Below are 23,369 nucleotides of genomic sequence, written 5' to 3' on the forward strand. Positions count from 1 at the left end.
TTAACATCCTGAGAGCCAAGCGCCACCTTGTGGATTTCTCGAGTGTTAACAAATCAATACTTTCAGTTTCATTCTCACATTAAAAACAGTAAAGATCATCAGTCAGTTATTCAGAAAGAAGGTAAAGAAATAAAAGAAGATTAAAATTTGAATTCTGCTGATCTTTAATATTTTGCAGTAGGTCTGACTCAGAGAATGGATAAACTAATTATCTTACATTATTACTTGGTGACATCATACTGAATATTCATGGTTCAGTTTGAATTCTGCTCCTATAATAAGATGAGAATGAGTGTGTCAGCTGTGAGCGTACAAACTTATTTTGGCTTTGACGTCAGGTGAGTTAAACACACCCCACCAGCACCACCATCATCATCTTCATCATCATCCTGCTCCACAGGAGAAGTGCGTCTGCTGAGGTGCTGCTCCGCGCGCCGCTCGGCCCGCCCGGACACTGCAGTGTAGGTTACTGTGCCATCAGTGCGGCTGCTCGCTCCCGACAACACCACGTCCCGCAGCAGACTCCCCGAGTCCGGGACGAAGAGGGGAGAGAGCCGGGAGCCATGGCGGAGTCCAACCCACGGTGGGGGTTCCCTCGCCTGCGCCGGGCCGCGGTAAGCTGTGCCCGGAGGAGGGGAGGGGAGGAGGAGGTGGGAGCCTTCAGCGGGGCGGTGAGGAGGATACTGCAGCAGAGCAGAGACGAGCTGTTCTGAGCACAGTTCAGTACTGCGACACAGAGGTTGGGATGTGCTCTCAGTGCAGTGCAGGATGTATTCATTCCTCTTCTTAAGAGAAAGCTCAGATCTAGGTCTCAGTTCAGTATTCAGGACTGTGGTGGTCCAGGACAGGCCAATGACAAATGTGTGTTTGTGTGTATGCGTGCGCGTCTCTGTGCGTGTGTTTGTTTGGACTGCAGAACAGCATGAGCCAGTACCTGCTTTAGCTCTGCAGGCTGTGACTGTGGAGTGTCTTCAAACTATTCAGCTTTATGTAACTGCTTTGGGAATATCTGTCAGGTACTTGAAGCACCACTGATCTGGATGCAGGGAGTTTCTGCTAAGTCTGCTATTACTCAATTACACCCACTGAGGCTCCTGTAGGAATAAATACACACGTGCATCTTTATTAATCCAACTCAGAATTAACCTGACTAAAAAACAGACATGCATGTGACTGCATCATAATTTTAACCCATTAATAATGTGATTGTAAAATGGGCCACTCTGCATGAAGACTGCTTTAACTTTTCATTACTTGAGGACACAGTACTTTAAACCTGACACATACTTTTACTATAATGAGATTTTTAAAGCAGTACCTAAACTTTTTTAGTAGTATTAATACTTGAACTCAAGTAAAAGTACCGTCCACCACTTGCAAAAGGCTTTTGTGTGATGGTAGGTGAGTGGGGGCAAAGTTGTGTGGATTTGGTCTTACCACAACACCACACACAACTGTAGTGTCTTCAAACTATTCAGCTTTATGTAACTGCTTTGGGAATATTTGTCAGGTACTTGAAGCCCACTGATCTGGATGCAGGGAGTTTCTGCTAAGTCTGCTATTACTCAATTACACCCACTGATGCTCCTGTTGGATTAAATATACAGGTGCATCTTTATCAATCCAACTCAGAATTAACCTGACTAAAAAACAGACATGCATGTGACTGCATCATAATTTTAACCCATTAATAATGTGATTGTAAAATGGGCCACTCTGCATGAAGACTGCTTTAAGTTTTCATAACTTGAGGACACAATACTTTAAACCTGACACATACTTTTACTATAATGAGATTTTTAAAGCAGTACCTAAACTTTTTTAGTAGTATTAATACTTGAACTCAAGTAAAAGTACCGTCCACCACTTGCAAAAGGCTTTTGTGTAAAGGTTATATAGTGGGGGCAAAGTTGTGTGGATTTGGTCTTGTCACAACACCACACACAACTTTAGTGTCTTCAAACTATTCAGCTTTATGTAACTGCTTTGGGAATATTTGTCAGGTACTTGAAGCACCACTGATCTGGATGCAGGGAGTTCCTGCTAAGTCTGCTATTACTCAATTACACCCACTGAGGCTCCTGTAGGAGTAAATATACAGGTGCATCTTTATCAATCCAACTCAGAATTAACCTCACTAAAAAACAGATATGCATGTGACTGCATGAATAATGTTAACCCATTAGCAATATGATTGTAAAATGGGCCACTCTGCATGAAGACTGCTTTAACTTTTTATAACTTAAGGACACAGTACTTGATGCTTGATACATGCTTTTGCTATAATGAGATTTTTTAAAGCAGTACCTAAATATTTTTTTAGTAGTAATGATACTTTAACTCAAGTAAAATTCCCGTCCACCACTTGCAAAAGGCTTTTGTGTAATGGTAGGTGAGTGGGGGCAAAGTTGTGTAGATTGGTCTTACCACAACACCACACACAACTTTAGTGTCTTCAAACTATTCAGCTTTATGTAACTGCTTTGGGAATATTTGTCAGGTACTTGAAGCCCACTGATCTGGATGCAGGGAGTTCCTGCTAAGTCTGCTATCACTGAATTACACCCACTGATGCTCCTTTAGGAGTAAATATACAGGTGCATCTGAATCCATCCAACTCAGAATTACCCTGAACTAAAAAACAGACATGCATGTGACTGCATCATAATTTTAACCCATTAACAATATGATTGTAAAATGGGCCACTCTGCATGAAGACTGCTTTAACTTTTCATAACTTGAGGACACAGTACTTGATGCTTGATACATGCTTTTGCTATAATGAGATTTTGAATGCAGTACCTAAACTTTTTTTTAGTACTATTGATACTTGAACTCTAGTAAAATTCCCGTCCACCACTTGCAAAAGGCTTTTGTGTAAAGATAATTGAGTGGGGGCAAAGTTGTGTGGATTTTCTTAACCCAGCAAGCAGTCTGGACCAATCCCCGCCCAGGATTACTCCTAAAAAAGGCAAAATAATAAACGAGTGCCTGTTGGAAAGGCTGACACAGCCTAGCTAAACACTCCCCCTGACTTATCTGAGGAAGCGGTTTACACACAGTAATGGTTAGTCAGCTTGGCATGCAGACATCAAAACTTATGCTTACAACACTAAGGAAAAAAACACAATACAGCAAATAAAACTCGCCTATACCACAAACTCACCTCCCTCACAAACGTAACTTGATCCTAGACGAGCCCCCAAGCTCTTGTGATCCTCTGATTATAACACAACTGACCAGAAAACTTTTTATTTTGTGACTGTCAGAGAAATAAAGTGTTAAAATATTGAAGCCATATTTCAGCAGCTGAAAGAGCTCAACTCTGAGGACAGAACACTGCATGCATCATGGCAGAGTAAAATATGGAAGCAGTGTATCAAGAATAAGAAGAGAAGACGAGTGTAACATGAAATATGGTGACATTGTGACGATGGTAAATCACTTCGTAGTCATCAAACACCTGGTTGTCACTTGTCCAAAGTGTATTTCAGCACTTATTTTCTGCTCCTTGAGTTGAAAATATGCTTACCAGAGAAATCTCCTCCTGCAGGGAGGAAACACAGAGATGTGAAGATTGGCACAAGAACAGAACGAGAGAAAACTCTTTCAGAAAAGTGAGCGATAATGGAGCTTTGGGATACTACGTGAAGCTAGTGCTGAGTGTCCCTAAAAAGAGACAGTCTGAGCAGAGATAACCACAGGTCTGCGTTTGAACAGAGGAGGAGAAGTGAGGATAGAAGTGTGAGGAGACAGCAAATCGAGTCTGAGGAGCTGACTTAGATTGACACTGAGAGATGCTGATGCTGTGATGAGCTCTGCTGGACTGCACAGACCAACAGCATTCAGCTGTCAGCTGCTCTGACTGACACCAGGACTGCTTTTATATCCTCCTATCTGTGCAGTTATCCCATAATACTGTTAACCACTGTTATGAATCATTTCCTGTGATTACATCCACACACCACAGTGGTCCTCATTGTTAAATGCTCCACAGTCAGGGGATAAATGGGTTTCTGTGCCTTCTATGATTTATTCTAATCTCCTGCACCAGAAGGAAATAGCAATTTACCATCTATTTATATATTAAAGCATCATTTCAAAATATGTTCTTCAAGCGTCTACACAGGGCGGATTTTCTTTAATGATCAGTAATCGTTTTTAAGGATTTTTTTGAATGATATCCTGTTCTCATCTCCCTAAATAATAAATGTCTTCCTCTTTCAGACCTCGTTTCCAGGCAATCTGCATTTGGTGTTGGTGCTCCGCCCCACCGGCCTGTTGAGCACCACCCCCAGTCCGTCTTCAAGCACTGACATCGGCTTCCGCTTCAGCCAGGATGACTTCCTGTTAAAAATGCCGGTGAGAGGATGTTCAAAACAGAGAACGGGTGGATTAAAGGACAATAGAATCGTCCATTTGTCTCTGGTTTATTGAAGACAAATTGTTCCACATCTTGGCCTCTTGACCTCTATGCAATGTTTTACTCTCCATCTTCTTTCCTCTGATCAACACCAACTCATTTAGCAAGTTACAGCAGCAAGGACAAACTTCCTTTAACAGGCAGAAACCTCCAGCAGGACCAGACTCATGTTAGACACATATCTGCTGAGATTGTGTTGGGGTTGGAAAGAGGGATAGAGGAGAATAAGAGAGAGAGAGCGATGATAGTGATGAGACGGATAGTAGTAATTGTAGCAGCTGGAGTCTGGCACGTCCACAGCAGCAGGACGTCTATAGTAGATATCCAGAGGAACCTACGGGACAAGGGAGCTCAGGGACTCCAGAAAGGTCTATGGTTAGTAACTTTAATGGGACAGGAAGAGTTAAAGTATGTGACAGGTAGAGAGAGGAGAGAGAGGGAAAGATAGGATCCCAGTGTGTCAATCTAAGCCTATAGCAGCATAACTAAGAGCTGGTCCAAGCCTGATCCAGCTCTAACTTTAAGCTTTCTCAAAAAGGAAAGTTTGAAGTCTACTCTTAAAAGTAGAGAGGGTGTCTGCCTCCCAGACTCTGACTGGTAGATAATTCCAAAGGAGAGGTGCCTGATAACTAAAGGCTCGACCTCCCATACTACTTTTAGAGACTTTAGGTACGATGAGCAGGCCTGCATGTTGGGAGCGTAGTGTTCTAGAGGGGTAATAGGGCACTATGAGCTCTTTTAAGATATGAAGGCGTCTGAACTGTGAGAGCTTTGTAGGTCAGAAGAAGGATTTTAAATTCTATTCTGATGAAAATAAATCCATCAGTTGCCAAAAACACGCTGCCAGAGGAAACATGATGTTCCTAAACCGGATCAGTTCACGCCTTTGTTAAAAGTCAAACACAGTATCATACCTTACTTGTGTCTGTGTCTGGGGCGTTGTCTCTGTGTCTGCAGGTGGTGATGCTGCGTTCAGTTGGCGACCTGCTGCGCTACATCGATGAAAACCACCTCACATCAGACTTTGCTGCGAAAGTGGAGTACTGCCAAAGTGACTGGATCGTCCTCCGCACGGTGAGCACCTCTGATGTGTGTCTGCAAAATAAACAAAAACTGACAAATCAAACACTGAGCCAGGCTGACTGTACGGACGCAGACCGGAGAGATTATTCCTGTGCTTGTGAGAGAGAGAGTTTGGCTCGAACTACTCCCACCGACGTGAATCAGAAATGTTTGCTCACGTGTCTGTTTTGTGTGTTTGTGTGTTTGTTTGTGTGTTTGTGTGTACAGGCCATCGAGACCTTTGCAGTGACAGTGAAGGAGATCGCTCAGCTCCTGCAGGGCTTTGGATCAGAGCTGTCAGAGACCGAGCTTCCAGACGAAGCTAGTGCCATCGAGTTCCTGTTGCACTCACACACACACCGATACCGACAGATGAAGGTTGTTCTCTGTCTCTCTCTTTCTCTCTTGTGTCTGTCTTGACTCGGATCATTTCCCCTGGTTTAATGTCCCCTTGTGTTTTCTTATTGTTTGCTCGGTTGTTTCAGGATGACATCAGGAATGTGCTGAAAGAGGGACGCCTGCTGCTGTCAAACCTGGAGACTGTGAAGGCCTCGAAGAGAGATGCGGAGGAGGAGAGGGACATCAGAGGAGACATGGACACTGTCCAAAGGTACAGAGATTAGGGCCTCCACTGAGAATATAATATGAGACTAAACAAGGTAACAAGAGAAGCATTCTCACTTTGATACATACTAAACTAACTCAGTAGTCATGTGATTAACATGTGTGAACGTGTGTGTGTATGTGTGTTTGTGTGTGTGTGTGTGTCAGGCTCCTGGCTCAGCTCAGAGACATGGAGGAGGCGTTTGATGGCTTCTTTGAGAAACACCATCTGAAGCTGCAGCAGTACCTCCAGCTGCTGCACTATGAAATGAGCTTCCAACAGGTGGGATGATGATTGCTTACATAAGCCATAAGTCTTACTCTGCTGTGATGACTAACTGTGAGGATGTGTGTGTGTGTGTGTGTGTGTGTGTGTAGATGGATGAGGTGCTGGAGAGAATCACAGATCAGGAGAAGGAGATCGCCTTTGTGGGGACGACAGTGGTCCAGACGGAGCAGCTAATTAAAGATCTGGAGATGCTGGACGCACGAGCTCAGGTCACACACACATCACACAACGTGCAAAAGATTACAACTAGCGCCAAATCACAACAAATGTTATCCTCAGACTCTTTCCAAACAGAGCAGGTCTAGACCGTACTCTATGTTCTATTATTAACAAAGACCCAACATCAAGACAGGATAAGATCCAGTCCCATCTTCCAGACAGGACTCAGTCTGATCTCATCTTAATCCACCATGAGCAGAGCACTTTGCAGCATTTAGCAAGTTACAGTGGCAAGGACAAACTTCCTTTAACAGGCAGAAACCTCCAGCAGGACCAGACTCATGTTAGACACACATCTGCTGAGACCGTGTTGGAGAGAGGGATAGAGGAAGATGAAGAGAGAGAGAGATGATATTGGTGAGACAGATAGTAGTAGTTGTAGCAGCTGGAGTCTGGCACATCCACAGCAGCGACTCAGAGGAACCTACGAGACAAGGGAGCTCAGGGACTCCAGAAAGGTCTATGGTTAGTAGCTCTTTTGAAGAAGCTGAACAGAGTCATGTTTGAGAGTAGTCGGCTTGATCTTTTTGCCCCAAGTTCACTGCCTGCCTTCTATCCTTATCCCTCCAGTCCAGACGGTAGCAGTAATGCAATTCTCAGCTAGTTGGATCAGAGCCTGCCTCTGACCCCAGGCCACTTTTAAAATGAGCTGTTTGTAGTTGCTCTCAAGAGGAACCATAATTCCCGTAATCACCTCCCTGCTGTTTTGTGTCGACAGTCTTCGTGCAGGATAAGATCCAGTCCCATCTTACAGACAGGACTCAGTCTGATCTCATCTTAATCCACCATGAGCAGAGCACTTTGCAGCATTTAGCAAGTTACAGTGGCAAGGACAAACTTCCTTTAACAGGCAGAAACCTCCAGCAGGACCAGACTCATGTTAGACACACATCTGCTGAGACCGTGTTGGAGAGAGGGATAGAGGGAGATGAAGAGAGAGAGATGATAGTAGTAGTTGTAGCCGCTGGAGTCTGGCACGTCCACAGCAGCGACTCAGAGGAACCTACGAGACAAGGGAGCTCAGGGACTCCGGAAAGGTCTATGGTTAGTAGCTCTTCTGAAGAAGAGTCATGTTTGAGAGTAGTCGGCTTGATCTTTTTGCCCGAAGTTCACTGCCTGCCTTCTATCCTTATCCCTCCAGTCCAGACGGTAACAGTAATGCAATTCTCAGCTAGTTGGATCAGAGCCTGCCTCTGACCCCAGGCCACTTTTAAAATGAGCTGTTTGTAGTTGCTCTCAAGAGGAACCACAATTCCCGTAATCACCTCCCTTCTGTTTTGCGTCGGCAGTCTTCGTGCAGCTGGCATGTGCCTTCCGTTACGGTAGTGATGACCTGGACGTGATGGGCCTGTGCTTCAGGAAGGACATCTGGATCCATCATGTACAGATCTACCCTGAGAACCACAAGCCTACTCTGACCGCCATGCACGAGACCCTGTTGAAGAAGGCTGGGGACAACTCCCACTCCGAGATGTGTGTTTAACATGAGTCTGGTCCTGCTGGAGGTTTCTGCCTGTTAAAGGAAATTTGTCCTTGCCACTGTAACTTGCTAAATGCTGCAAAGTGCTCTGCTCATGGTGGATTAAGATGAGATCAGACTGAGTCCTGTCTGTAAGATGGGACTGGATCTTATCCTGTCTTGATGTTGGGTCTTTGTTAATAATAGAACATAGAGTACGGTCTAGACCTGCTCCATTTGGAAAGAGTCTGAGGATAACGTTTGTTTTGGTTTGGCGCTATACAAATAAAGATTGATTGATTGAATGATAGAAACGTTAATATTCTTGTGTTGTTTCCCTCATTGCTGGTATTTTTTAAGCCTTTAGGTTAAACATTAATAAATAATATATTTAGCATTTTTCAAAACAGGGTCACAAAGTGCTTTACAAATAAGAAAGAAACTAAAAGACAATAAAAGAGAAATGTAAGGAAGACAAGTAAATAAAAAGAATGTAAAAAAACAAAAGTTAAAAGATTAAAACAAAAAAATCAGGAATATAAAAATGAAAAAATATCTTGATTAAAACACACTCAGGTGAAATCTCCTGTTAAAGCACATTGATAAAAATGAAAGCAACCTTAAATAATATTCAACCATAATAAGAAATAAGAAAAGCTGTATTATTATGATACCTTACTTGACCTCTGTGTGTGTTTGTGCATCAGGAGGAAATGTCTCGAGCCCAGGTGGTCATCCTGCACGGTCACCAGTTGGCCGCAAACCACCACTACGCCCTGGCGCTCATCATCCAGCGCTGCAACGAGCTGCGGCATCACTGTGATGTTATCACCCTTGCCACACGCACCAAGCGGGCCTCGCTGAATCGAGGGCTAGACCTGCTGCTACGCCTGGAGGGGGTGAGAAACGCAGACACGGGGACACATGAGTAGAAGTAGAAGAACATATTTCTGCACAAGGGTTCAAATATTGAATTCAGAACACTTCACAGCTGAATTGTTCAAACACCTGAAACTGGTCCACTCTCTTTGTTTGATCCAGTTTAAGATGATCTGTGTTAGAGAGATCAGTTATGTGTTTATGTCCGTGTCTTATATTTGTGTGTCTGCAGGCCCTGCGGTGGTGCGACGAGGGTGCCTACCTCCTGGCGAGTCAAATGGTGGACAAGTTCCAAACCAGGGAGGGAGCTCAGGAGGCGCTGCAATACCTGAGCTGTCACCAGGAGAGGGCGCCGTCTGCACTGAAGAACAGCCAGGATATCCTGAGCCTGGAGTTTGAAGCTATACTCAGCCCTCAGCTGCAGGTAACACACTGATGCTGCAGCAAAATCACACACCTCTGACCTCTGACCCACGTCTCACCTCAACTCACACCTTTCTTTTCTTTCTCTCTGTCTAGTCCCAGATCTCGATGGTGACAGATAAGCTGAACGCGATGCAGTGCATGATCAGGAACAGGGAGCAGTGTCTGAGGAAGCTGGCAGATGTGCAGGTCAGACCGATTCAGCTGGTGGCCCCCAGACCGGAACCAGAGCAGACCTCACAGCGCTGCAAGTCCCCCCTCTTCTCCCCCAAACATGGTACATCCCTAAACTAAGGGACTTTTCCTCACATCTGGACTGTTTTCAAGATGTTTTCTTAAAGATTGTGACATAAGGATCTTCTGTAGTGGATATTTGTCTGTATTATTTAAATTCTACCCCTTTGCTGTAGAGTAGGATGTTGCTGGTCACTCCTTACTAGCCTAAATCTCACGTCTCTCCTCTCCTGTTTACTCACTTCTAGCAGGATTTGACATTAAGTGCCAGTCTTTATTTCTTTTTGTTGTTAACTCAATGCTTGTGTATGTTTCTCTCTACAGGAGTCGATTTTAATGTCCTGAACTCCAAGTTCTCCTTTGACCTGCTTCCTGGCAAAAGAGCTGCAAGGAGGAACAACAGCCAACGCAAGGTATGTGTGTTTATAGCTGCGCTCGTGGCCTGGTTCTGGGGACATCACTCCACTGTCTACACTATCAATCAACCATCAATCAATCTGACAGGACTCAGTCTGATCTCATCTTAATCCACCATGAGCAGAGCACTTTGCAGCATTTAGCAAGTTACAGTGGCAAGGACAAACTTCCTTTAACAGGCAGAAACCTCCAGCAGGACCAGACTCATGTTAGACACACATCTGCTGAGACCTACCATGTTGGGTTTGGAAAGAGGGAGATGAAGAGAGAGATGATAGATTCCTAACTGGCTTTCTGTGCAGCAAGACAATGAGGCTGAGCAGTGTCTTTGCACCTTAACTGTCTTCAGGGAAAGCATATCAGCCAACATATTAGCAGTTTGCCTTCGTATGGAGCTATGAACTGCAGGCTGAGTGCTGATTTTATGAGCTAAGTTTTGAGGTACATGTCATTGCTTTCCTCCTGTGCTTTATGTAATATTGATAGTTGTTTCACTGAAATAAATCAGTTGAAATCATCATCATCATCTACATTCATCACAGTAAACCAATGCCGTTTAGTCATAGATTAAAATGTGTCAGAACACTTTTTAAAATGCGTCCTGAGCTCAAAACTCAGATTTGTGTTTCCTGTGTGTTCCTTCAGATTGAGGTGATGCATGACTTTCAAGGGAACCGCAGCTGTTTGTACGGATCCACCACTGAGACGGAGTCAGAGACGGAGGACAATCCCGAGCAGGTCACACGGTGAGAGATCTTTAACCTGCCACACGTGATCCTTGAGCTGAGGTTTGACCTGAAGTGACCCCCTTGTTTGTGCATCAGTTTGCAGTGTGATACATTTCAGAGCATCATTGACAGTGTGCATGGCATTTCCCCTGTTTCATTTTTCATCCCTCCTTTTGTTTACAGCCATATAATGAAGGAGCTGATCGCGACAGAGAGGATCTATGTGGACGAACTGCTCTCTGTTCTTCTGGTGAGTTTATCTCGGTCATGGAAGGTAACCGTGTGGACGGAAGAAGGTTTCAGGAGAGAGATGAAGAAGAATTACAGAATCTGAATCCACAGTTTTATGTCCTTTCCTCTTCTTTCTTCAAGCATCTCGACTCTCCACTCTTTCTCTCCCTCCTCTGTATGTCCTTTCCCTCTCCTTTGTTATTGATTTATTACCTCCTTCTTAACCTTTTGTCTCCCTTCTTCTTTTTCCTCCTGTGTCCCCCATCCTTCCCTCTCTTCACTCCTTTCCCCTCCCCTCTCTGTTAACCTCTCTTTCCCCTTTGTCCTCACCTTCCTTTACCCTCCTCCTTTACACCGTTATTTCTCCTTTCCCCCCTCTTTTCTCCTCTCACTCCCCCCTCTCTCTCCCTCTCTCTCCTCTCCTCTTCATTTATCAGGGCTACAGGGCAGAAATGGAGGATCCATCCATGTCTAATCTTCTCCCTTCAGCTCTGCTCTGCCAGAAGGACGTTCTGTTTGGCAACATGCCGGAGATTTACCAGTTCCACAGCAGGCAAATAACACACTTACACACACACAGACTCAAACACACACGCTGAGCTCTCAAGCTGTCACACAGTTGTCCTTGTCTCTCTATCTTTTCATGCCAATCTTTTTTCCCCTTTTCATTTTCCACTTGGACTCTCCACTCAGGATCTTCCTCCAGGATCTGCAGGGTTGCCTGGAGACGCCAGAGAGGGTGGGGGCCTGTTTCCTGAAGCGGGTGAGGAACCAGGAAGTAAAACATGACAACAAATGTGAAGAGTGAGAGATGACTGTGATGAGGTGTTCTGTGTGTGTGTGTTTCTTTGTGTGTGAACAGAAAGAGAAGTTCCAGGTGTACGAGCGTTACTGCCAAAACAAGCCTCGCTCTGAGATGCTCTGGAGACAATGCTCTGATTCGCCGTTCTTTCAGGTATTCACTCCCTTATTATGTTCTGTTATTAACAAAGACCCAACATCAAGACCGGATAAGATCCAGTCCCATCTTACAGACAGGACTCAGTCTGATCTCATCTTAATCCACCATGAGCAGAGCACTTTGCAGCATTTAGCAAGTTACAGTGGCAAGGACAAACTTCCTTTAACAGGCAGAAACCTCCAGCAGGACCAGACTCATGTTAGACACACATCTGCTGAGACCTACCATGTTGGAGAGAGGGATAGAGTGAAATGAAGAGAGAGAGAGAGAGAGAGAGATGATAGTGGTGAGACGGATAGTAGTAGTTGTAGCAGCTGGAGTCTGGCACGTCCACAGCAGCAGAGATCCAGAGGAACCTACGAGACAAGGGAGCTCAGGGACTCCAGAAAGGTCTATGGTTAGTAACTTTAATGGGACAGGGAGAGTTAAAGTAAGTGACAGGCAGAGAGAGGAGAGAGAGGATCCCTGTGTGTCAGTATAAGCCTATAGCAGCATAACTTAAGAGCTGGTCCAAGCCTGATCCAGCTCTAACTATAAGCTTTATCATAAAGGAAAGTTTGAAGCCTACTCTTAAAAGTAGAGAGGGTGTCTGCCTCCCGGACCCTGGCTCGTAGATGATTCCAAAGGAGAAGGGGCTGATATGGAGTGAGAGTCACTTGGAATAATGCTGTTAGGTAGGAGGCACAATCTGGAGATATCTCCTTTTAAAAAGGGAGCTTCTCTTAGTTCCACAACTCAATCGTTTTTATGACTCTCTCTCTCTCTCTCTCTCTCTCTCTCTCTCTCTCTCTCTCTCTCTCTCTCTCTCTCTCTCTCTCTCTCTCTCTCTCTCTCTCTCTTTCTCTCTGCAGGAGTGCCAGAAGAAGCTGGACCACAAGCTGGGTCTGGACTCTTACCTCCTGAAACCAGTCCAGCGTCTGACCAAGTACCAGCTGCTGCTCAAGGTAGTTCTCATTCATCATTAGCCAGTCGGTGATATAAACTGGATTAGATAAACTGAAAACATTTACCTGTTATTCTGTGACTCGGTCTTTCTGCAGGAGCTGCTGAAGCACTGCAGCGAGGATCGATACCGCTCTGAGCTGAAGGAGGCGCTGAACTCGATGCTGGAGCTGCTCAAGTCTGTCAACGACTCCATGCATCAGATCGCAATCACTGGATATCAGGTACTAATTAATAAATCACATGTGGTGTATTTACAGCTGACATACTTGGAGTGTCTTTGATAGTAATATAAAGTGATGAATGTCTCACTTGATGGTGCCGTTAATTCACGTTAACGTCTCCTCCATCTGTGGCAGGGAGACCTCAGTCAGCTGGGCCGGGTGGTGATGCAGGGCGGCTTCAGCGTGTGGATCAGCCATAAGAGTGCAGCGGTGCGGATGAAGGAGCTGGCCAGGTTCAAGCCCATGCAGAGACACCTCTTCCTCTACGAGCATGCCCTCCTCTTCTGCAAGCGCAGGGACGAGGACTCTCATGACAGGGCGCCTTTCTACAGCTTCAAGTCCTGCCTCAGAGTAACTACATCCCCCTCTCTCCTCTCAATGCAACCCAGTATCTAAATCCCTTCTCATTACAGAGCACCACATTATGTTGTTACATCCTAAGTTCAAGAAAGACTCAGAAGCCGTTGTGTTTTTGGAGTTGTGCTGAAATTGATGGTGTAATCCTTGGTGGTGATTTCAAATAAAGGTTATCAGGAAGTGTAATTATTTCTCTCTCTCTCTGTAGATGAGCGCAGTGGGAATCACAGAAACAGTGAAAGGAGATGTGAAGAAATTTGAACTGTGGTACAGCGGCAGAGAAGTGGTGTACATAGTTCAGGTATTCATCTTTTTCTTTCCATGTCTTTTGCACATGATGATTTAAATGTACATTATTCACTCATATACATGTTTTTTTGTTGTGTCCTTGTGTTTGCTTGTTTGTATAGGCTCCCACATTGGAGGTGAAAGTCGCCTGGTTGACAGAGATACGAAAGATTCTCACAAACCAGCAGAGACTGCGTCGAGGTTTTTATTACTTCTATGACTTCTTTCCTGCGTTTTTATTCAAAATAATTGATTTTATTTTGTTAACCTGTGATTTATGTGTATAAGATAGCAATACAGAATCGCTGCTGTCGGGCTGAAACCTCTTATCTCTAAAAAAAACTGCTTTTCAGGAAATTAAACAATAAAACACTGACGGGATTCTGTCACAAGCTCTGTTATTTTTGGGCTTTTACACCTTTTTATTTTTGGAGGAGAGGGCAGTGGATAGAGCAGGAAACCGGGAGTATGATGTTTACAAAGTGCTTTGAAAAGAAAAGCATGGCAGGATTCGGATAGCAAAATAAATCTTTTAGAGACAGAGAGGAGTGAAGGAATTCTAACAATGCAAAAACAAAATATACCCCAAAATATTTAAAAGTATAAACGCAAATTAAACAGAATAATGTGATGAGACAGTAGACCAATAAATCATTAAATCAAGAGGTTTTTCAAAAATTAATAAATAAAAAAACATAAAATAAAGTTAAATTGAATTTAAAAAAAGTAAATATATAAGTAAATAAAAGCATTAAAGGGCAATAAAAAGGTTTTAAGAAGATGCTTTCCATTGGCTGGATTTTTGTAATATGTAAAAAAATGTAAAGAGGTTTTTAAAATAAATAAATAAATAGATAGATATAATTGTTTTTTTTAACTAAATGTAGACGCAGGGATAAGTTTCCCACTTTTCACTTGCAGTGTGGGTGTGTCTGTGTGGGTCTGTGTGGGTGTGTGTGTGTGTGTGTGTCACTGGGGCTGACTGATTGCCTAATGAATATCACCTGCACTGCCTGTGAATCTTTTTTGCCTGGTGCAGGGAGAGAGGAGGCAGGGTGCTGATATTTCTGTTGACCGCTAAAGCTTCTTACCACCACATAGTTGAATTCTGCAAGCCTACCTTCATGAAATATATGTTTGAAAGTATGTTTATCGATAAGGTTAAATAAAACACTCAAATTGCAGTAATGGCTTCATGTTTCCTCCCTTGGAGTCAGCGCGTCAGAAAGATCCCTGTATTCCCCTCTGTGACTAATCTAGTTTTTTGATAGTCATGCAACAGTAAATAAATACAAATAAATAAGTCAATTAAAGCATTAAAGAACAACACAAAGGTTTTTACGAAGAAGACGACAATTAATGCTTTTCATTGACTGGAATTTTGTAGAATTTAAAGGGGACATATCACGCTTTTTTCATCAATATATATTGGTCTAAGAGGTCCCCAAAACATGTCTTTAAAGTTTATGCTCAAAAAAAACCTTTGAAATCAGATTTTGGTCTGCCTGAAAAGTCCTCTTCTTCAGTCCTCCTCAGAACACTCTGTTTTCTCTCTGACCACGCCCCCTCAGGAAGTGGATGTGCCTCGGCTCTCCAGCACGTTGATCTAATGTTTACATGTTGGCTGAATATACACGGCTGCTCAGAGATCACGTTACTTCAACCCTCTGAATCTGATCCAGAATCTGATCCTGACAGAGAGGCGCCTGCAGCAGGACCTTTCTGAACCATTGGTCACAGATTTAGTGTTTCTTGTTGTTTTATTTATCAGTATGTAGACGTGTGTCTTGGTACACAGCTACGAACATGTAGCTATGTGGCTATGCTAACTAGCGCTAGCACTTATCCATGATAAATAAAAATCATCCACTAGATCTTCAAATCTGCAGACGTGGGGAGTAAAACCGACCTTTGTGTTTATTAAGACAGCCTACAACTAGCATGCCTCCCTCCTAAGCTCCTTGTTAGCACACATTTGTGCAGGGAATGAAAAACGGAGGAGGGGTTCAGTATTATTTTGTACAGTCTATGGGCTGAACAAGCTCCGAGCTCTGACTCCGTGACAGACCGGATATTGTTGTTACGTAACAAAAACACGGAAGTCTGAAACGGCTGGTTTCACACACATTTACAGAAAGGTGGAGAAATCAGAACAGGGGCAGAATGGATTTTTTTCATTCTCGGGGGGTTTGTAGACATGCCAGGGAAACATATTTCAGGTAAAGAACCATTAAAAAGTCAATTTTGCATGATATGTCACCTTTAACCTCTTTAAATTTTGTAAAATTTTACAAAATTTAAATTTAATTCTTTTTTTAAAATACATTAATAAATAAATAAATATATATATTTAAAAGTAATAATTTAAAAAAAAGTACATAAAATCATTACAGGACAATAAAGGGATTTTAAGAAGAGGACCACATTGAATGCTTTTTATTAGCTGGAGTTTTGTAATGCCCACTAACAGACACTAATGGTGACCAAAAACATTCATTTAGAATAATAAATAAATAATGAAATATGGAGATACAAGGTTTCCGCCTGACAGCAGTAAAATGTAAATCCATTATTTAACCTCTCTCAGTCTCGGTGTAATTTTTGTTGAACAGCATTTTTAGTTTTCTCATTAGGGTCTCCAGTTACAATCCATCCATCATTTCATCTTCATTCCTGTCTCCTCTGTCCCTTCTCCTTTCCTCAGACGAGACTCCTCCTCTTCCGCTCTCAGACAATCCTCTCTCCGACAGGTAATTGTGTCTTCCATGACCCCCCTCTCACCCTCTGTGTCAGTGTGTGACCTCCCTGTGTGTGTTGGAGGGGACTCTCTTTTAATCTATAATAAATTCAGGAAGCCATTAAAAAGAGGAAACATTAGCATCTTTGTCATCACCCTGGAGAACTGGTGTTCAGAATGAGGCAGCGCTGTCCGTGGTGCTGAAACACAAACTGCTGAATTCAGCACCACGGAGAGCGCCGGGAAGTCCCTGATTAGATGTTTCCAGGAGTTGCTGACGATGATAGATAACAGTTCATTTAACATATTGACATGCTGCCTAAACAGTTCTGAGCTTTACATTTATGTTATAAACGGTGCAGTGGGAAAGGTATTCTGCTGGGTTACTAAACAAGATAAGTGCGTTCAAGAGATATCTCTTAAGATTAACCGTCATCAGAGTGTAATTCAGTGAAAAATGTCCCAACACTAATTGATCTCTTTCTTCGACATGTTAGTAAGTATTGGTTCTCTGGGATAGTGTTCATATTTGAGCCTTTCAGGGGTTGGAGGTTTTTTTTAAGAAGTTTTAATGTTTACTGTTAGCATGCTAGCATGTCATACATTTAACAAAGGACCAAGGATTGATTTTTACAGTAACTTCTTGACTCATTTGGTAAATGCATGTTGTCACACATTTAAACACCATGTTGTAAGCTGGTAATGCAATACATGTTTACATTTAAACAAAGTCCATGAAAAGATCAAAACCAACAACCGTAGATCCAAACAGATATTGTTTCTGTCTTCAAACTGGAGACTTTTTTTTCTTCCTTTTTATCAGCACCGAACAACTACATTACTAACTAACTTTAATGATTATAAAACAGATTGAAGTTGATGCTTCCTTACTACCTACAGAAGAAAACAAGACCACCATCTCCACGTTTGCAATTTATGTACAGTATGCAGTGTCTTTAGTCGGCCAGTGCGCTCTGGAACGCTGCACTGCATCTTAAATTCACTTCTTGGCGCACCATGACTTTTTCAGTTTACCAGGAATTGTTTGTACCCTTTTCTGTCCTCTTCATGTTACAGTTACTCTTGCCAATTCATAATAACACCTTAAATATATGAACAATGGTGCACTACGTCACGCCCACGTCTTTTCACAGGCATTACATGACGTTCACTTGTCTGTTTTTGCCAGAAGTAACATCAAAATCAACAAAATATCGCAGGTCTAAGAAGCGTGAGATAAATGAGGGAAATCTGCATGAAAAAAAGACGTCTGGTTTCAAAAAGTTAAACAGAGGAGACAAACAGAATCAGAGTTGGATGAGTTATACTGGCCACAGAATAAACACGCCAACAGGTGAATAAAGGGAGTACCTTAAAGCACTTCCTTTAACATTTACAGAAGGGTGAAGAATAAGCCTTTCTACATTTTCCCCAATGAGTGAAACATTTCAAATTGAAGTAAAAAGTAGTCTGTTATGAGATTTAAAGGGATATTTCAGTGTTTTTGAAGAGGGGTTGTATGAGTTTTATATCACTAGTAATTGAAGGAGCCACAACAGATGCAGCTCAGCTCCGCCCCTTTAATGAGAAACTGCAGGGAGAAACAGCACGCAAGCGAGGCTACAATTCTCAGCAGATGGGGCCGGTCCTGCCAAGTAATTTAACCAATTTTGAAAGACTCCGACCCATGAACTCATCTCGGTAAACCGCTCCACTTCACTTTGGCTTCAGAAAGCCTGTTTGTTTTTGCATTATTTGCTTACACAACACAGGTGTGCTGCTCTGCCTGCAGCGTACTGATCAGCTGTTCAGGTCTGCAGCTTCAAAGTGACAAAAATACAACCAAACTTAATAAAGAGTGATTCTAACAAAGTCAATGACATGTCGTTTACTCCGGACACAAGTGGACAACTTTATGAACACAAAGTGGAGAAACTTCTGAGCTAAACATGGAGAGCAGGAGAGTTCTCGAGTTACCTGGTTTAAGTCAGGTTACTACTTTCACTTGTACAGGAAACAGTAAAGGTGTAGGAGGCACCACTTTGTCAACAGGGACATCAAAATCAACACAAACAACAAGTTTCTCACATGTGCTTTTACTGAAATAGTCTGCCAAGCTTTGAGAAGAAAATTCAACATCTTTGGAAAAACAGTTCTTTCCTGTGTTGTGTATTTGTTTCTCTTTTTAAAGAATGATACCTGCATTAGAAACTTCTGGATTTAGGTTTGGGTCTTTAGCTGTTGTTGGTTTTCGGTCTTTTGCTTTGGATTTGTTTGTGGTTTGAAACACACACGTCTTAACCTTCGAATAGATCCATTCATAAATACTCACAGTTCATTGTCTCTGAGCATGAGATAATCAGAGATTGTTTTATGACCTCTTCTCTGTCAACAGATGGATGCTGTGAGTGTTTGTCACGTGTTAAATGAGTTGTGTACCTTTGTGTGGATCACAGAGCATTTGTGAGTGATACTCGGGCAGATAGGCTTGCTGAACCCGTACTTTTGATTACCTTTACTTCTTTCCAAGTGGGAGAAATTGCCACTTAAAGCAGGTCACACCTCTCTGTGAGTTATTTGCAAATGCTGTTGAATCAGTGTGTGGTGTGTGAAGATGACTGTGTCCTCTAAATGATGTTTCCATGTATTTCAGCAGCTTCTGGTTTCATTGATAAACTCATCGTTGTTTTGTAATCAGATGCTGAAATACATGTGACTGTGAACTTACTGGAATGCTCTTTTATTTTTCAGAATGTGGATGAGCTTGTTTTGTGACACAGTGGATGTTGTTGTTGTTTTTGTTTGTTTGTTTGTTGTGGTTGTGCCTTGTTCCCACGATGATGGGGTTTAGTGCATCAGAGATGTGTGTGTCGTGGGGCGGAGCATCGGTGGGAGGCTGCTCAGCGTGTCTCCCTGTTCCTCACAGCTCCTCGGCAACAAGCCACTCCCATAAGCACAGAGGGGAGGAGTCGGTGCACAGTAGCCCCGCCCACTCAGACCCCGTGGTTAACTCACCTCGACGCAGTGAGTCACAGATTACAGCCACAAATCTTTTATCCTAGCGGTCACTATCAAGCATTTTATCATTGTTATTTTTTGCCATATTTTGTGACAGCTTTTACTTTTATTTTTAACTTGAAATTGTTCTTAAAAGTGTCTGAAATACAGATACACTTTAAAAACACACCAATTTAAACATTTCATACACTTACATATTTAAAAGAAATGCTTAAGCCTTCAGAATCCAAACACAAAATCATGATCATCTAGTGTTAAGGCATCTCAAAGAATTTTACTATAACCAGAAATGACCATATTTAGACACCAAGGATGGAAATTCAATATATCTATCCTCTAAACAACCTCTATCAACTAAGTAGTAGGGTAATTTTCAGAAAGATGTCTGTACAAGCATTTGTATTTACTACAACCAAGCAGCAACCTCAGCTCTTAAAATATGAAGCCCATGCAGAAGTGTTAAAAACTGCAGTTCATCGAATGTCCACTAGAGGCTGGCTGCAGAAACACAGGAAACCACATACACACCCATTCAAAGAAGACGATCTTTACAGCAGAAATAAACATGTTTACAGCCTGGTAAACAGCAATAGAATTTTTTTTAATATGTTCTTATTTTTGAAGATATGAAACTTACAAGTTTTGCCCAAATAAGGTCATGGCTGACTTGATTGACAGCTCTCTGTAGCTGTTAGCAAAAAGGCTAAAGGCCCGTCTCTTTACCTCACACTCGCTCGACAGAAGTTAGGTTGAGTTCAGCATTTCCAATATGGCTCCCGCCGACGATTGGCTTCAAAACAGCGCTTCAGGAACAGATGGGTGACGCCACAGATACTACGTCTATTTATTATACAGTCTATGATTAAAACTAATAAGGCTGCACCACTGTTGGCTAATTTAAAGAATGCAGGGATAAGACATTTAAATAGCAAAACTGACTAAGTATGGAAATCTCCATAACTTACAAAGTCTCTGAATTTTCCTATATATCACCTTGGTATTGTTATCATTAAATGTCAGTGGGTTAATATTAATAGCTTCTTACTTCTGTGTAATGACTCCTCTCTATTCAACAACCTTTGATTAGATATTGGACAGCACACATATGATAGACACATGCATCTATACAAGTCCTGAAGCAGGACTCTGATGGAATAATATTTAATCAATATACGAATCAATATGTTTGCATTTATTATGATCAGCCCATAGATACACACAGAATATAGAACAGGTATTAAAAGCGTGAAGGTTATGGTCTGTAGTTGTCTCAGCTGACTTGTCTCCTGCAGCGTGGCCTGTCCATGCACACTCGGTGGCGATCTGTGATGGCCTGGAGGACTGGGGTGCTACAGATCTCTCTAACATATCTGACTCAGACGAGGAGGATCAGCCGGCCCCTCTGGTAGGATTTTATTATGGCGCATGAAATTATGATGACATCATTGTTGCCATGTCTAAGATCTGGTCCTGATCTGTGTTTGTTCTCTTTAAGTGTGTAGAGATAGATGTCAGACTTCTGCATGCATGAAGAAGGATCAAAATGCAGAATTCACTCGAGTTTTCCTTGTTGTCTTCTGCTCCAGGTGGCAGGCAGGTACAGGGTCATGGTGGAGAGCAGCATGGCCAGCACTGATGACATCATCTTTAACTCTGGTGATGTCATCCAACTGCTTCATGAGGAAGTGTCAGGAATGTGGTAAAGAAGATCACTTATTTCAGATATTGAAATTCACATGCAAACAAAACTGTAAAAAAGTTATTACTTAATCTTTTAACTAACATGTGTGTGTCTTCTTTCTTTCTGTGTGTGTGTGTGTGTGTGTGTGTGTGTGTGTGTGTGTGTGTGTGTGTGTGTGTGTGTGTGTGTGTGTGTGTGTGTGTGTGTGTCATCACAGGATGGTGAGGAATGTAAGCCGCGGTGAAGAAGGCCGTGTTCTACCTGAGGACCTGCACAGGATACTTGGAGAGACCTGCTGAGAGCCAATCAGAACAAAGGATGGATGACACGTGTGCCCATTTCCCTTTTCAGCTCACTTGCTGGGCTCAGCTTTTCCTTTTAACACCTGACACACACACACACACACATACACACACACACACACACACAAACACACACAGGCCCAATCTCAATGTCCACCCTCATGCACTCACTGACTTTGAGGCTCGTTCCCTATAAGTCCATGAGGGCTTAGGGCTGCCCCACTGTCAAATCATCAAGTGTGTGAGGGATCTCCCTCAGACCTTTTGAGCCCTTTATGCCCCCTTTCTGTAAGTGGGCATTTTGCAGACTTAGCGTAAGGGAATCACCCAGAGTTCATAGCATTGTGACGTGAAACACGGGATTCCCAGGGGAAGCCCTCGAGCTTGGAAGGGTGAACGAGAAGCATGAAAGTTGCAATGAAATTTACAGCCTTAGTCTGTTTATCTTCACACAGATGTGTATAAACAGTATAATTTATATATTGGTGGTTGTATATTTATGTATTTTAAATTGTGTGGTTAGCAGTCTGTGCGATAAGAGCCTGGATCACATGACAATCAGGCAGTCCCTTAAGCGCCTTGAATTTGAGGAAAGTAAAAATTGTGCAATAAAAATTCCTATTATCACTAGCCCTTACAGCCTCCTGCCCTAGATCAATTAAGTCAAGAAGTGCTCAGGGCTCAGGGTTTAGGGTTCAGGGCTCAGGGTTTAGGGTTCAGGGCTCAGGGTTTAGGGTTCAGGGTTCAGGGAGGACATTGAGACTGGGCCACACATTCACACACACAAACACTCCATCATCTTCCTGCTCAGAAGTCAAAGGCCATCTGACTGTGCCGAGACGTTCATCAGACCATCAGATTGAATCACATCAGCTGTTTGTTTTAGTCTTCAAGTCTTGAAGCGACTGTGACACTGTCGCCTCAGAAAGCTGTAAACTACAGAGCGGACCTCAGAAGAATGTAACAATGCAAAGCACACATGTGGGACCTCACAGGACCGACGCCTCATTTTACTTTATCTGTCTTTTCCAGCATAAATCAGAGGAATATCTGGACCTATGGTTAGAAACAGACATTTAACAGGTGTGTCATTCATATAGATGAAACTGACTTTAACTTTTATCATTTCTATTTTCTTATGAGATATCAGAGACATTATGTGTATGGTTTCTAACATATGTTCATGTGCCAAACAGCTCAGCTTAATATTGTGGCTTCTTTTTGACTAACACTATTATTACATAATGCAGAATAGCTTCACATTGTGGCGTCACACTCCTGCATCAGCCAGCTCGGTCGCTCAGTCTTTAGGGAATGTCGTCAGTAACCAAAAATATCCTAGTTCACTTTAAGACTCAGTGGTAAAAACAAACATTCAGAATCTGCCAGGTTGGGGAAACAGACAGTAAGGAAGGAAAAGAACAACATTCCAAAACTGATACTGGATTTAATATGCCCCAAGAAATGTACTGTATATCAATTGCACTATTCCAAAAATACCAGGATATCCAACAACATGTGCTCACATGTTGCATCATGCCAGCCTTTATGCGCTTTTGCTGGCGAGATTGGCAAACAGTGTTTTGTACGATCAAAAGTGACCCTTTATTCCACATTTATTAATATTTGCACTTCAGACGAAGACTAAAGTACGAGCAAGACGGGTCAAAGATTGTAAAGGTGCATGCAAAGTATGAAGGGCACTAAGGGTAGCTGCATTACATGAGAGAGAATCGGCGTGCTCACTCAAAACTACTCAAAAACTACTCGGTGCCATTACAACACCGCTTTATTTACTGTTCTTCAGTATTCCTGACCTTTTCCTGCTATGACTTTTGAAAAAAGATCTGTAGGGGGTTTGCTGTGACATTTCCAATCATGCATTCATCACC

At 42.7% G+C, this 23,369-nt stretch overlaps 1 protein-coding gene across 1 annotated transcript; it reads left to right on the top strand.

Moving 5' to 3' along the window:
- The first annotated feature begins 448 nt into the window (after positions 1-448).
- LOC117812336 (proto-oncogene DBL) lies at positions 449-21,505 on the top strand. Its single transcript, XM_034683026.1, has 26 exons — positions 449-614; positions 4,228-4,362; positions 5,381-5,497; positions 5,714-5,863; positions 5,971-6,095; positions 6,257-6,371; positions 6,467-6,586; positions 8,763-8,954; positions 9,167-9,358; positions 9,454-9,634; positions 9,916-10,004; positions 10,654-10,754; positions 10,920-10,986; positions 11,405-11,520; positions 11,661-11,730; positions 11,830-11,922; positions 12,780-12,872; positions 12,969-13,094; positions 13,230-13,445; positions 13,660-13,752; positions 13,862-13,940; positions 16,444-16,489; positions 19,328-19,500; positions 20,787-20,899; positions 21,081-21,193; positions 21,393-21,505. Exons 1-26 carry the CDS (start codon positions 564-566, stop codon positions 21,472-21,474), a joined length of 3,048 nt encoding a protein of 1,015 aa, XP_034538917.1. The 5' UTR covers positions 449-563; the 3' UTR covers positions 21,475-21,505.
- The last annotated feature ends 1,864 nt before the right edge of the window (positions 21,506-23,369 follow it).

The sequence above is a fragment of the Notolabrus celidotus genome, chromosome 5 (assembly GCF_009762535.1).
Source record: "Notolabrus celidotus isolate fNotCel1 chromosome 5, fNotCel1.pri, whole genome shotgun sequence".
Lineage (NCBI taxonomy): Eukaryota > Metazoa > Chordata > Actinopteri > Labriformes > Labridae > Notolabrus > Notolabrus celidotus.